Source organism: Poecile atricapillus, chromosome 3 (assembly GCF_030490865.1).
Source record: "Poecile atricapillus isolate bPoeAtr1 chromosome 3, bPoeAtr1.hap1, whole genome shotgun sequence".
Lineage (NCBI taxonomy): Eukaryota > Metazoa > Chordata > Aves > Passeriformes > Paridae > Poecile > Poecile atricapillus.
In genome coordinates, this window is record NC_081251.1 from 22,272,084 (window position 1) to 22,288,447 (window position 16,364).

Genomic DNA, 16,364 nt, shown 5'->3' on the forward strand with positions numbered 1-16,364 from the left:
CCAGAAGAAAAAAGGAAGGAGGACAGGTTGGGTTATTATGGGGATTTAACAGTGTTGGTTGTTTTGCTGAAAAACATCTCTCTCTGAACACTGTTTGTCTGTAGAGGTTAACTGCACAAACCTGGAAACCACAGCAAACTGCTACATGGAAATCCTGTGTCTGTTACTCTATAACAAAGTTTAACTATGGCCTTCATAGTATAACCAGGATACAATTAAAATCTGTTCATCAAAAAAAAATAATTAATTTTTAAAAAGTGTTTGACAAATACAGTGTTGTTTTGGTTTCCTGCTGGGGTGGGGATTTTTGTGTGGTTTTGGTTTTTTTTTTCCAAATAGCACAAGGGGGAAAAATTTAAATTTATATTTATGTCATTCCTATCAGGTTCATGTTCTGGTGAAAACACATCCAAATGTCTATACTGTAGAGAAGCAAACAGATCAGGCATAGTCAGATTATTCTATATACTTTCAGTCTTGGCAGATTAAAAGACAAACCCCATAAATAGGTTGCACCTACTTTTCTTGAGCATACTGTGAGTGGAAATTGAAAAATGGAATTAATTGAATGAAAGAAAATTACGAAAAAAAATATTTTTGACATATAATTTTTACTAAAATCTGTTAAAATTCCTCTTCTTTTTCTGCATATTAATTGTACCAAAATGGCACAGGAAGAACTTCTGGCCATGTTTCCAAGCATCTAATTAGATTTTGAACCAAACTCAATATGGTAATATTTGGAAACACAGTCAGACAAAGTTCAGTTGCAAGCTGAATAAGCTTGAGAAATTATACCCACCAAAACTCAGTAATCTTTTCTACAGCACAATAGAAAAATTAACAGACACAAGCATTTTTACCATGTTCTCTCTAAAGGTGACTTTAGAAAAACATTTCACTGTTTCAGAGGTCATATAGACATTAGCAAACTGAAAGTGGCAACAAATGTTAAGACCCTGGAATTACCAAACACAGATAGATTGAAATGTGGTGGGTACTGTAGATCATAGGAAATATCAAAAAGGTTTCTATCTTCTGCTTTTTTTTTTTTTTAAGCATTTAAAGTCTTAGTTCTTCAAGGAAGGCTATGCAAGTGCACACATGCTAATATCACTCTTTAGCATTGAAACAAAGCCAAATATATTCACTACCTGATAAAAATGGTCCTATTTTTTTTTTCTTTCAAACGAGAGGAAAAAACCACATCAACAGGCAAACCTGGAGATATAGACTGGAAACAATTTACATATGTATTCACAAGGACTCATGCTTCATTTATTTTTTATATTACAACTGATACTGTTAGAGTATCTGCAAAACATTCACTGCTTTATTTTGTGCTATACTTGTGATGATTTTGTTTTAAAGTAAATAGTACTCTGCTCTCTAAAAGTTTCTTCAGCATCACGCTATTCTTTGGACACTGAAAGGAAAACTAAAGGACCTTTGAAAACATTACTAGTACCAAGCCTTACAAGTGAATTGTAAAGGAAATGTTCTTTGAAAATCTTTCCATGAAGGGTGCATAATGGCCTACTGAAGAAAGGCCTGGCCATGGCTATGCTGGCCTGGAAAGGTGAGAGGTGAAGGTACAAGGCAGTAGCAAACTGTTCTTCACTGACAGTCAATGCATTCACCTTCATCTGCACATATATCCCATATATCACATTTTTTCACTTAAAAACCTTCATTCTACAATCTTATATAAGTGATTGTCATGGGGTGACTTTACCTTTAAGGTGGTTTTGAGAGCTAAGGAAGTTGAAGTTGCTGGGGACTGATGGGAGTCTTTCCTCCTGACCAATTATTGGTCATTACTGGGAATTGACAGCAGTTTTGACCATTGAAAAGGGAGATTAACTTGTGAACCCTACCTTAAGATGTAAAGTCAGGGCGCTTGGCTTCTCTTTGTTTTCTGGCTGTGAAAGGTAACAGAGCTCTGGCCTCCCGTTCCCTGCCCAGCCCATGCGGCCCGGGCAGGGGCTGGGCTGGGCCCAGCGGCTCCCGGCCGGGAGATGGGGCCTGCGGGGCTTGCCCCGGGCTCTGGCCGGGCCAGGCCGGTCCCTGGCTCGGCTGCAGTTTTTGCTGTGACTGAATTCACCAGAGACTGCCGAGTAAACAAAGAAAAAAAGCTCTTGACCTGCGGCAAGCAGAGACAGCGACCACACTCTCCAGAGCAGCCATGAAGAATCTTCCATTGCAGACAACTCCAGCTGCTGCTCCAGCAGAGATCACAGAACAATCTACAAAAGCCTGGGCAAGATTTTAACCCTTTCATTACCCAGATAAGACTTGCAGATTAATCTTTTTATCCAGAGAGGAAAAAAGAGAGTGATCAACATGAAAAGAGACTTTATAAACTACCAGTGACAGGAAAGAAAAGAAGCTTCAGAAAAGGTAGAGAATAAGGAGATGCTTTAATTAAGCTGGAATATTTTTCTGTTGAAGCTATGGAGATGGACAATAAAGTCCTGAAAGAACTCCTTTAATTCATGATAGAGTATGTAGGGAGGAATGGAGTGTTCAAAGTGTAGATTTTGAGTAAAAAGTAGAGTAATTGTGATACAGTGAAGTACTAGAAGATTTTGAAGCCTTGGGGGGCAGTGAGAAAACTGTTTTCTAGTGAAGCTCACAGAAACAGATGACGAAGACTTTTGCCTTTGAATAACTCATCCTTAAAATACCATCCCTAGACTCATGGCCCATACACACCTCAGAGTGATGTGAAATGAGAGGAGTGAGCTCTGATAACAGCAGTTCTGGGCAGCTGACATCAGGGCAATAGAAAACTATAACAAAAATAGTTTTCTTGTGAGAAACTCCATAAATTAACAGAAAGAGACTTCTGTTTCTCTACAAAGACTGATGAAAAGACTGTAACAGGAATTGGGACTGTTTTAACTACCAAAGTTCCAAAGTTTTTGTCTCTGTTTTTTCTCGAAGTTTATTCCGGTGTTCTTATTTTTGTAGTTAATAAACTTTCTTTATTCCTTTTAAGTTTTATGCTTGTTTTGCTCTTGTTCTAATCCATATCTCACAACAAGAAATAAGTAATTTTTTTAGTTACTGGTTTAAAACCACGACAGTGATGTTCTGAGAAAGCCAAGACTACATATTTTAGATAATCCATTTTCTAGTAAATGTTGTTAGTTCTGAATGATAAGAATAAAACTGTGTTTTCAGAAGTGCTCATATGCAAACAGAGTATGCAAACACACACATTGCTAAGTAAGGTATCATTGTAACTTTCTGTTAATTCAGCAATTCTCATGTATAATAAAATCTGAATGGATTTTTTTGTACATGCTGCCATATATACAACAAAGAAATCAAATGCACAAAGTCTGAAATTCGTTCTTGATAATGTTTCAGTTTAGGAAGAATTGTTTTTCTCAAATTTCACAGCAACATAAAAATAAGCCATTATTTCATCTGAATAACAACCCCCTTTAATCTAAATTGCTAATAAAAGGAGAGAGCAATATAAAAAAGGCTGCTCTGGAGGATATGCTGACTTTGCAACAAGTGGAGTTGTTAGTATGTCACATCAATTTCAGTCAAAGTATAAAATTTATGTCTGTTTATGAGCGGAATAGATAAATCAAGCAATGTTTAAAAGGACTTGGGAAGGATAAAAAGTTCTGAAGAACTTTGAAGAACTCATCAGTGAAATAATGCTCTTTATAGAGGATCTTACTAATAGACAACTGTGCATTAGGATTAAAATCTTCAACTGTTGCTTAATATTGCTCACAGATCTTTCTTTAGCACCAGCCAGTATGGTATTTTCAATAATATTTGAGACTCAAGTATAATTTTCCTTCTGAAATCATGTGACTTAGTAATCAACAGTGACATTTAAGAAATTCAATAAATGCTATAATGAAGGCACAAATTATGCAGGAACTGTCTAATGACCTAAACCTGACCATCTTTTGTCTTTTCATGCTGTTAGTTACTAAAAGAAAAGCACCCCAATAGGTGCCAAAATCCTAAAACCTGCAATTTACTAAGATGATAATACGAATCTAGCCTAGCCTAAAAAGATGGAAAAATGCACATAAACAAGAAATTACAGATCTTTTTAAAATATCAATAAAAGCTAAAATGAATCTACTATATAAAAATATCATGATATGGGTTGTGCAGAATTCCAGTACATCATTTCTAAGACACCAGTTTTACTAAATAAATTAACACACTGTACTGGAAATTAACAGCGATGGAAGTGGTCTACAGTGCACAATCATCAGGACTCCAAGGATTTGGATGAGAATCAGTGCAGGTGAAGATTTGTGTGGAGAACACCAGCACTCTGATGCTAAAGCACTGGGCAGGTGCTATCTATCTGGTGTATCCTGGTCTGCCTGTGAAGAGCATCTCTGATCCTCCTCCCCTAAACCCTAGGGGCTGGACTCTTGGCCATGGAAAGACTGCCCCACCAGGTCTGGCCACTCAAAGGGAACGTGGAGAATCCGTCCTTGCTTCCCCATGTTGGGCTTAACCAGAACAACCTGCACACACACACACTTCTCCCTAACTAGGAGAAGAACACAACTACGGCCATTAAAGGCACACAAAAAAGGACGCGCAAAGCGACTCACTCAGATGTGCCATTGTCCTCAGGTCACTGTGATTTAATCCTCTTCAGTGGATTTGTATTCTCCTTTCAAAGAAGATTAACTTGCACTTATGGAGGGTCAAAATGTCACTGAAGGAGAGTGCTTACACAGGGATTTAAGGTAGATTACTCAGCTATATATGTACTTTAAATTTATTGTACCTTGTTAATTTTAACATTTATGAGCATCTCCTTGCAGATGTAACAGACATTTTCAAAAAATAAAGGTAGTTCCTCTTTCCAGGACTTCATCAATGTTTTTCATTGAAAGAACACCAGCTTTTATAGCTGAGTGTATCTTAAAATCCAGAACATGGCCTTAATTTATAATAAGAGTAAATGTAAGATTAGCTGCAATATTTTAAAAGTTTATGCAAAACTTACTGAATTAATTTTGTGGTATAAAATGTTTTCTAATACACATAGAAGAAAATCACAATATGAAAAATGTTGGGTAAATTTTGAGGGGAGAGATTATTCAGATTCCTTGAAATTATTCTAATATGTGAAATACAATTTATATATCTATAAATGCATATATAACTAATTTTTAAATGGCTACAATAAAGTCTTAGCTGGAAGCAGGAATTTCTGTACAGTGTCTTAGAGTAATTTTGTCTTTTTCTTCAGCTTGTAATAAGAATATACACTTAGTATTTTTTAGCAAGTTACCCTGTGTTGTATCTCAAAAAGAACTATTAGTATGGTGACATCATGCACAAACATGCACAGAAAATCCTGTGAAAGTCAAAGTCTGACTCAGAAATTATTTCTTTTTAGGTTCCAGATAAGTATTTGTTTTAACAAAAATTGCAATAATATTGCATTTTGCCTTAGCAGAGCAAATTAAATATTTATCAAGATTATTAAAACAATGTTTTTTTAAAATTTATTGATTTCAGGTATAACATCACTTCTGACAGCTCATTCAGAATTTTCTTCGATAGATTACTTTAAAAAATCATCCATATTTAAATCCAAGATTTTTTGGACTTGGAAATGTTAGGTTAACAATTATCCTCAATGATCTTAGGGGTCTTTTTCAACCTAAATGTTTCTTTCAGTACAGTCCAGTGTGTGTCAGTCATCATATCATTTAATCAATTTTTCATTACTGTTCAAAAAAAGTTGGTTGCTTAAAGAAACACAGTCATGAAAAAAGCTTAAACTATGTGTCACCACTGGTGAGACAACATGAACAGTTGATTCATTACCCATTTAAAATCAAGTGTTTGATTTTTGAAAGCGCAGATTGACTGTATGCATCCAAAGACTTCAAAACTAAGGGGTAATATAGTTACCATGGTTTGAACCTTATAGCAAAAAAATACAGAAAACTGGCAGAAAAATAAAATGCTCTATAAAAAGTGTTCCTATTCAAGAGAAAAAATCATAACATGCTATCTGTTGCTGTCTAGCTATGATGCATCTTTCTGTCTGACCGTCATTTGCAGGAACTTTATAAATGAATGGAAGATGCTTAAGAATTCCAAGCAATCTCAGCTGCAGATATTAACAGGAAATTCTGAGTATGTCACCACTTCATGAATTAAATAAGTCAAATTACTAAAAGAGAATTATTCTGGCCTAAAGAATGAAAGGACTATCTATCTTCTTGGGTAACTTCAGTGGACAGCTAAAGTCATGGTGCATACACTGTGGTGTTTTCTATATTAAAAAGTGTAAAAAAAGTTTTAAAAGGTAAAACTAATAAATTGTTGATCAAACTCTAAAACTGAGCTGTATGTGCCAAGAAGACTAGGATTTGTTTCAAACACTTAGATTAAATTATTCCGTTCCATTTCTTACTTGTTTTCAGTAGAAAGAAAAATGTACAAAGAATGACCTGTCAGAAGTAAAAATCAACAAACAAAAGAAGCCCTCAAAAGATCAGTTACTTATACTTAATTCTCACATACGTGTTATGAGAATCTTATTTTAAAATGCCAATTTTGTTTTTTAAGAACAATTTGTTCTTAGTCTTTGAAAAAAAATTATCAAATGTTAATAAGCTTTTTAAAAGCCATGGCAAACCTTAATTAAAAGTTTAAAGTCTGGAAATAGCATTTATGTTAAGGTCAAACATATTGATAAATTAAAATGGATAAAAAAAGCATAAAACATTAAATCAATAAAGAGATCTGAGCTGTTTTCTACATGGAATGTGTTTAATTATTATGTGAAACTACTTTCCAAACAAGTTTGACTACCAGAATGACCTTCACTGAGTTAAAACATAACCATTCTCTTTTTCAATGTTTCAATGTTTAATAATTTTATGAAGAGAAGCTGACAAATGGTTTAAAATTAACCTGTTAAATCAATCAGTGAAAAGATATAAATGCAGGTATGGGTCTTCTGTCAGACAGAGCTGCAGTCTGGAGGGGAAGGGAGATGGCAGCTTCCCACCTACAGTCATTTAGTATAACTAAGAAAGAATACACATGCTGTATATTGCCTGTACCTAATCAAATTGTAAATGGAGAAAGTTCTAAGAGTTTTGGAGTTTTTACTTTTTAAATTCTGAAGTTTAAGCTGTGGACACAGTAATAAACATATTTAACATGCACATTCTTATCCAGCATATTAACAATGTCCATGATTGGCACAAGACAATGCATTGTATTAAAGGCTATAGAAAAATAGGCTAATATATATTGTTAAACATCATAACTGAACAAATAGATGTCAATCATTAAGCTGATTGAGATGAGTACCAGACACTGATTATATTTCAGTGGAGCAGAGTTGAGCGTAATGGTATCGAGATCTGAAAAATGCTCTAATAAAAATAGGACACAAGAAGCAGAGTTACACCATTAATATAAAAATCAAAAGGGAAAGCCATTTACTTAAAAAAAATTTACTCCATCTGGCCATTTTTGTTTTGTTATTTTGTTAATTTAGGAGGAAAGAGTTATAGTGTATTGCATGCTTTCTCCTTTTTATTCTCTTCATTAAGCTTCTACTTGGGATTGTTTAATCAAGGATTGTGGCAGAGACAGAAATTTGGTCTTGTCCACTACAGTCTGCTAATATATAAATATGCAAAACACTCAACAAGCCAAGGTATATCACTATTATATTATATTCCTCAAGCTCATATGTATTTTTTAGATGAAAAGTGTAATCTTCTCTTAGTCTGCCACCCCTAACATTATACAAAAGTCAGGCAAACACATTCTCCAGTATTAAGAATTTCCTTGAAACTGCTGCAGTAATTATAAGTAACTTAGGGTTCCTCATTTCATTCTATTAGTAACCTATTGGTGGTACTATTTATTTCTTGAAAGAAAATTCAAGCATGCTGAAACTGAGAAATGCCTCTCGTAGGCTTATCTGAATAATACACTCTAAAAAGTTCAGACAAAGATATAGGAAAGCTTCTGAAAATAATTAATAATACACTGCGGCAGAAATTAAGTGACTGACATTTGCCCATCCTAAAAACTAACCCTCCCTGTGAAGCACTACAAACAGATTCATTCATAGAATATTATGATGGAACTCTGACAGTTCTCCACAGAACCAAGTAGCCTTATAAAATAAAAATATTCACATGAAACATATTTATTGCATGTTGTCTAAAAGCACACACTTGAATAATGTTCTGAATTATAATACATGCAAAGATAATACAAGAAGAAAATATGCATGAAATACATGAGACAGAAAAGCTTAAAGCAAAAGAAACTGTTGCAGTCTGCAACCTCATGATCTCGCCCAGGGAAGCTGCAGGGTTCTGGGGACCAGCATGGAACACCAGCGAGATGGGCCTTTGTTCATGAAACCATTTATTCAGCATGGGAACAAACTCAGGTCCAGAACAAAGAGCCCCAAACAGAGGCACAGCAGGGGCTTTTGAGGGACAGAATTTTTTAGGGTCTCCACCCCTGAGGGTGGAGTTCAGGGTCAGGGACCATTAGAAAAACACCAAGGGAGACCCCCCCCCCCCCTCCCAGGGACTCAAACCCAATCAGAGCACCTGGGCCGCCCTTCACAAGGGGTTTGGGGTGGAACAGTCTAACTCTTTGTCTCCCCTGAGGCACGTCGCCACAAGAAACAAGGTTTTCACTGAATGACTTATATCTGTTTTCTTTCCAAGCATTACACTATGTAGTGATTTCCCTGTGTGCATGTCCAATTGTGAGAGTCCTAGGAAGTCTTAATTCCATTTATTTTTTCAGCACAGGTCTTATAAAACCTCCAAGCAGTAAGAGTTTTATATCAATATTGGTAGTGTAAAAACATTTTTAGCGTCATTATGTTTTTGTAAAAAATTGCACTGATTTAAGGTTTACTAATACTTTACATGGTTATGTAAAGTAATTGCATGCAAAAACATAACTGACATTTATCTGAGCAACTGAAATTTGTTTTTGAAAGTATTTTTCTACTAGTCTCAAGAGGAAAGAAGAGTCTTCTTTTAAACAATCATAATGAGGAGCTTAAAGATTAACTGCTTAGCTGAGCATGAATACAAATAAAGGTTGTAAGTCTGACATTTTCAGCTGCTTGCAGGAGCTGATATACTTCCTGACATCTCCAAGAATTCTTAATAATTCAAATTACATAAAATGCTAGAATTATATCATTGAGTCACCAGATTTATTTTATAACATTGTTATGTACTAAAGGATAGCCTAGTGAAATAACTTAATTACTTTATATAACCATGTAAAGTCAGGAATAAAAGATGAGTTCTAAACAGCCTATAAAACAGATGTTGTTATACTGGTTATCAAGAAGTCTGGAAGTCAAAAGATTAAATACTTTTATAAGAATGACAGGTTTACCAGGTTGAATGGGAGAAAAAATCTCAAGCATAATAAAATTATAAAACATTCACACCTAAAACTTAAAGCTGTCATGTGCTTTTTATGTCAGTGTGATACAGCCAATAGGACCACAATCATGGAAGCAGCCTTATAATCAGCTGGCTGTATGATCCACCTTGGATCCTGAGAGCCATAAAGCAACTATTTTTAGATGTGTCACACCCATAAAATGAGTGGCATAAGCCAAACTCAGGCACATATTTGCCTCATCAGTCTTTTTCTTTTGGCTGCAACTGTAATGTAACATCACTGTTTGATACTGCTACAAGGCCTACTGTCACAGTAATGTGAGAAACAGCCCTCACTTTTAAAAGTTTTAAAGATATGAATACATAATGAATATTTAATGAAATACAACAAAAGACTGAATAAGGAAAAAGGGCAGCAGGCTGGGAGCTGCTTGTCTATGAAATGTCTGCTTCACCATTTAAGCCTCTGGGGTTGCATCAGGCAACACTGGCCTCTCCAGAGTCTGTCAGTCATCTCTTCTTTCTGCTTTCTTGCAACTTGATTGTAGGTCAGGTGTTGTCATGCCACACCCTGCTGTCAACAAGGTTTCCCCATTCCCAGCTGCCCCTTGCAAGGGGCATGCCTTCCCTCCCATGTCCCAGACACCCCAGGATGTCCAGCGGCAGCAATACAGGGGGGGAAAGGGGACTATGGGGACCACAGAGGACAGCTGAACAACAAACCACAATAACATAACTACACATCAATAAAGCTTAAATACACACAATATTCATCCCTTAATTGCGAGAGCCAATCATCCCATTACTCATCTGTAACAGTACCATGCAGCATTATCCTGACCTGGATATGGATGGCAATGACTGTGCCTAACTTATCCACTTAACAGCTAAATGCATGCTTGAATCAGTATTAAGAAGTGGCATAAACTAAATCTTCCTGTCAATTCAAAGCTGCCTAAATACTATATTAGATCACATGTGCTCATTTTGGGCACGAATGGTCTTCACTTGTGGTCAAAACAAAATAGAAATGATGCTCAAGAAGAAAAATAACTTAAAAAAAAGGTGTATGAATAAAATATTAATTGCAAATTCTTTACCTATTGTATGTAAAAAAGTCCTTTTTTTGGCCCATGGCGGGCAACAAACTGGAAAAAAGTGTGCTTGTAAAAGTATAGTCTTAGCATATCAACATACTTTGTTGGTGCTATCAGACCATGCTGTGACCTCAGGGTGGTGGCGTGATATTGTTTTCATCACTTTGTGCATGTTATATTTATTTGTGTGTATGTCATGTTGTTCTTTATATACATGGTACTATAAAAAAGAAAAAAAAAACAAAACAATTGAGAGTCATTGAATGGCAGGTCTGAAAATAAGGGTAGAACTTTAAAAAAAAATCAGTAATTAATTTATTAATTCAAAATAAGTACTTTTGGTGACCCTAAACCTATTTAAGCAGAGTGGTGAGAAGATGCCAGGCCCTGTTCTAATGCATATTTAAAATTTATTCAGACTGAAGAAACTTCAACAAAGGAGATCAACAACAACCTTCGTCAAGATTACCATTCGTCATGTTTACAGTATTATTCCAGGAGATTAGGAGATTATGTCCCTTGTATGGGGAAAATACACTTAGGTCTTTCAAAACCTTACTAAATACCTAAGTAAGAGGAAAAATTATACTAGAAACATAGCTAAAACTTACAGTCCATTTTTATAATTTCTTTATTTTTTAAACAGCTCTGATGCAGAAACTGAAAATTATCTTAACAACAGCCTGTATTCTATATTTCTTCTCTGTAAATGTTTCCTTCTCTTTTTTTTTTTTTGTTGAAAGTTTTAATTTTTAAGCAGCGCTTTATAGTGCTGTATACACATTGAGAAATATTAGTGGGTTTTATTGTGGAGTATCAGCTGTGAAAAACATCATGTAATTTTGTTTAATTTATGAAGAATTGTGGAGTGACACCTCGTCTTCTTGGCTTCAGTAAGGAAAAGTCACATAGGCATAGGTAATTGGAGAGGATTTCAGTTTAGATCCTTTGAAACACTTAGGTGCAGTATTACAGCATATCTCATTTTTCAAGGACAGAACAATTTAAATTTCTGACCTTTTAACAGAAAATATGCTTTCAGAGGATTATTTTTAAGAGGTATTAAACCATTCTGTTATCTGGGACCTATGACCGAGAATGAAGTACTTTCAAATGCAGTATATAAAATTGTTTTGAAAAAAAATAATGTCAGATTCAGATAATTCTTCACCTTTTTTACTTTTTTTTCAATATGGGTTAACAGCCTTCTATTTTAGCAATAATAATGTGGTTCTAACATGGTTTACAAAGTTTATCATCAAAGTTAAGGGTTGCCTGTAGTGTCTTGCATTTTACTTATTAATTACATAGAGGTAATGCTTTTTTTTTTTTTTTTTTTTGTCTATAATGCATGACATTGAGTATGACTGGCAGAAAAATATCAAGACAACTGTTGCATTTACTAACACAGTAGCTATTTGTTAGTTTCCTGGAGTTAAAAAACTAATAGCAAAACTTGTTTTGCCATCTGGGTTTCCGCAGGTCACCTTCCAGTGCACACAGCAATACTAGTACAGTGTTATTCCTCTGTATTCAAAACTCTTTCCAGGAACCATCTCTTCAGGACCTATGTCTGAAAACTTTTTTGTGGCTCCAGCTTTTGGACAACTGCATTCTATAGTCCGAGGAACATTATTAATAGGGAAAACTACAAAAACTGGAATAGTGAGAATATAGAAAACCCTACATCTTTCTGACATTAACATGTTTCTGAAGATGAGGCAAAAAAGAGGTAAAAGAACTTGAGAAGACTTGTCTTGCTCTTAATCCCTTAGGCAAATTGTAAATAGGATTAAATTTATTAGTCATACATAAAATCTGTTTTGCATATGAGTTCATTTACAGGCATCATTTCATGCCATTTTTAGGTGGACATGCTAATAATGTAAGATAGGTGAACTGCATCATTAATAACCTTTCTTAATAAATAAAGTGACATGAAGTTCAGTTAAAGTAACAATTTTCTACAGACTATGATATTATTTAAGTAGTAATAGAAAAATAATATTTAATACATACAAAGTAGAGATTTGGTTGGTTAGCTGTAAAATATTGCCCAAGAGGATGAGAAATCATGTTCCAATCCTGAGCAAAACTCACGCTTTGGGAAAGATTCAAATAAGGATGTCCTTTACTTTGTGTCTACAGAACACGTATAAGGCATCAAAGACTGCAGTTTGCCTTCTTTTTAGCTAACTGCAATCACAAACACAGTGTCCTTGAGGTTACATGTCACAATCTATTAACTTTCTCACAATTAAAATTAGATTCTACTTTTAGACAGGTTCTTTGAGTGCTAAACAAGGGGAAGGAGATTTATTCAGGCACATTGTGACAGGATAGAAGTTTAAACTTTACACTTAGCCTAAAGCAGGAAATGTATTGAGAGTGCAGATGGCTGAAAGTTCCATCAACAATAAAATATGAGACAATTCTAATAAAACCAATGAGAACATGGAAATAAAAGAGAGAAAAAGACTTATAATTCACCTTTATCTTAAAACATTTACTATTCTTTTGAACTTGTATAAAAACATTTCGTACTTTAGAATTCGGAAATTTCAAAACTGAAAAAACACAGAATAACACACAACTGTTTGGAAAGCAAGACTGACAGCCAAAATCCAACTGTCAAATGATAACAATACACTTCATCAAAGAAGTGCTACTGCTACTGCAAAATGCACATTGTATACTTCAGATGTTTGCAGAAAGTTCCCAGAAGAGGCTGAATTCCATAAATAGCAATATCATTAGACAAACACAGAAATGACAATAGATGAATTTATGTTAGAAATACCAGAAAGAAATTATAACAGAAAAACAAATCATCTGATATATATAATTTACATTTCTGAAGTTCTTCATAGGGTTAAGAGAAGGTAAAGTTCTTAATATTGGTTTGAGGAAACAGCGTAAAGTGTCAGATACATAACTTGTTCCAACACTCTCTTTCCACTATATAATCAGTATTTCCACTGAGTGTATCTCACAAATGTTTTTTTTAAAGACAATATATTTTCTAAATAAAAACAGACCCTAGAAATGACACAAGTACAAAAGATAAAAGCATGACAGAAGGGACAAGAGTTAAGATTAATTTAGATAAAGAGTATGTGATTGTACTCATGCAATAAAACAGACTTGAGATGTGTAACTATACAGGCTTCATGCATGGCACAATGTCTGAAGATTCCTTAATGTTTTAGTCATAGAAGGGCTACAGGTCTGCATCTGCTTTTTCATTCACAGTTCTTGTGAATCTAATCACATTTAAGCAATTGGGATATTATTCCAAGAGCCTCTGTAATTTTCCTTGTTTTCATACGGTTATTCTCATGGCCACAGAACTGGAAATCTCAGTAGTGTTGCTTCAGAGGATTCTCATGGGAAGTGATTGCCACCCTCATGAGAATCACCCCTTCTTTCTCCGCTTTTTTCCTTAATTTGTTGAATTTGGTTCACATTGAAGAAAACCAAAACATGGTGCATAAAAGAAGTAGATAATAATAATTAAAACAATCAAATATTATCCAGCAATATGTGCACACAGAAACTTAAACTATGAATGTAAAACAGTTGATCTGATTAGCATGCTCCAATCAGTACCATGAGTGGGAATAACAAATAGTGAGCTTGAGTGAGTCCCAAAGAAATAGAGTATTAGGGAAAAATAATGGTGGTAGTATAACCGTAATCATTGCTATGATCATCACCTGCCTCAAAGGAGAGACCAGAAAAATATTAGTGTAGAGAAGTAACACCGTGTTTCCTGGCTGACCACTGGGGAATATATCCCCTTCCTGTTCCTTTCAGTGTTCACAATACGTCACAGACAGAGACCCTGCTTCTAAAAATCTGCTCACACAAGCCCTAATGACCTTAGTGCAATAAATGTATAGCTTGCTAAACTTGAGGTTAACATCTCCAAAACTTTTCACTCTTTATTTTGCCTGTTTTGGTATTGAAGCAGTAAGGTAACTAGAAGTTAAGTGAAACACTTAGGGTACTTCAGTTTATGGACAATGTTTAAGGAGCACTCCCACCCTTCTAATTCAGTTACTTCCAGTTACTGAACTCTGAATAGTCTCTCAATTTTTTGCAGCATCTTTTGTACAAAACTAATTTGCACAAGATTATTATAATCAAATAATTTTCATCATATGTCCCCATAAGGTAGTATTGAACATAGTATCAAGTGTTTTCCCTTATCCTTAAGGGGAACTAATTAACATGGAAATTAACAGAAAATGATACCAGATGTTAATAAGAAAGAGCTTTTTCTAGTTTTAGGTCTATACAACCTATTGAAGTGGAAAAAAATCAATACATGCGTGCATACTAAGAGATACCAGATATTTTTTAATACAATTAATCAACTTCAGAAGTTACTGAATTTCACACAGTCAAAAAAAAAAAGATGGTTATTTACAAAGGTTCTTATTTCTTTGAGACAGAAGCAACACAAATGAGGCTAGGGTAACTTATCTTTTTTTTTTTTTTTTAGTTAAATTTCCACAACTCTATACATCTTCCTAATTCCACAATAACATACAATACATCTGTTGTTTTCATTACATACTCATTTTGACTTAGATCTGTGAAGATTCTCAGTGAGGCAAGAAAATAAGTTTTATAAGCACCCCATTAAAGTCTTAGAATATTAAACAATGTTTTTTAAAAAGTGTCCAATATGATACAGGTTAGCAGAATGGAAAATTTAAGACCTTTCAAATATATTGGAAATTTATAGCTTCTATTGACCTCTTAGCAAAAAATACTAGAACAATAACTTTCATTTTTTTTACAAATATTTTTAGTTGTTTTGTCAGTATTTGGAAATCTATGTCTTCGTTAACTGTTAACTGACAATAGAGACAGTATCAAAACTCTAAGTTTGTGAAAGGACCAAATGCCTCTTTGTAATTAATTTGCTGGGGTATAATGAAGTAACTTACAACATGTGTTTAAAATAGTTAATTTAGGTCATACCTTGATAAACAGCTTTGAATCCTGGTGAGCCAATGCTGTCATCAGATTGTAAATGAAGCCACATCTGGTTGCTCATGCTCACAATAAGATCAGGAACACTAGATCCAGTGAGTCTGTATGTAGGATAAATGGCAAAGTCATTTGTAGGTGCATAAATTACTACCACCACCACTACTACTGCTACTACTATTATCACCCCCACTACTACAAAACACAGGCTTTGAAACTATTCACATCCTGTCCTAATCAGTTGGTTTTTTGATAAAATTAACTATTCTATATGAAATAGAACAATGCAAAGTAATAGAAAAAAAGTTGAATGACTGCATTCAACAATGATTAAACACGTCTAATAAAGCTGTTCTTACCTGAAGATTCCATTAAGTAATTAAGTTGTAAGACATGAGAGTGACTGTATGAATTAGTTTTCACCTGTTTGGACGAGTATTGCTTTCTAAAAGTGTAGAAAATTGCTTTACATGCATTACAGCCTGTGTGTCCAGAACTTACTACATCACATATACTCCATTAAAATAACTCACAATGATCTCTCAAATTTCAGGGAAACTTCTATTTCTCACACAGTAATGTGTGACAGCTATGTATAGATAAGTACAGTGCAATATACAACACATATAAGGCAAACTGGTGAATCCCACCATAGAATTTATTTCTTGTCAGTAGTGTCACTTACACATCTATAATACTGGTATCAAAAAGTTGTGTGTCAAAAAGAATCTTTAAGAAAAAGATTGCTCCTTAATAGCAAAAAATTAATGCATAATCAGGTTCTAGTACTGCAAATCATTCAGATCATGGTTATAGGTATACAGTTCTACAAAAA

The 16,364-nt window shown here is 34.5% G+C and overlaps 1 protein-coding gene across 1 annotated transcript in view; it reads right to left on the reverse strand.

Annotated features, from left to right (window-relative positions):
- The window catches only part of CSMD1 (CUB and Sushi multiple domains 1), a 1,087,660-nt gene that overhangs the window by 265,610 nt on the left and 805,686 nt on the right, over positions 1-16,364 (reverse strand). The window contains exon 12 of the mRNA XM_058836707.1: positions 15,521-15,633. Within this exon, the coding sequence (XP_058692690.1) occupies positions 15,521-15,633 (113 nt within the window). The remainder of the gene's footprint in view (positions 1-15,520; positions 15,634-16,364) is intronic.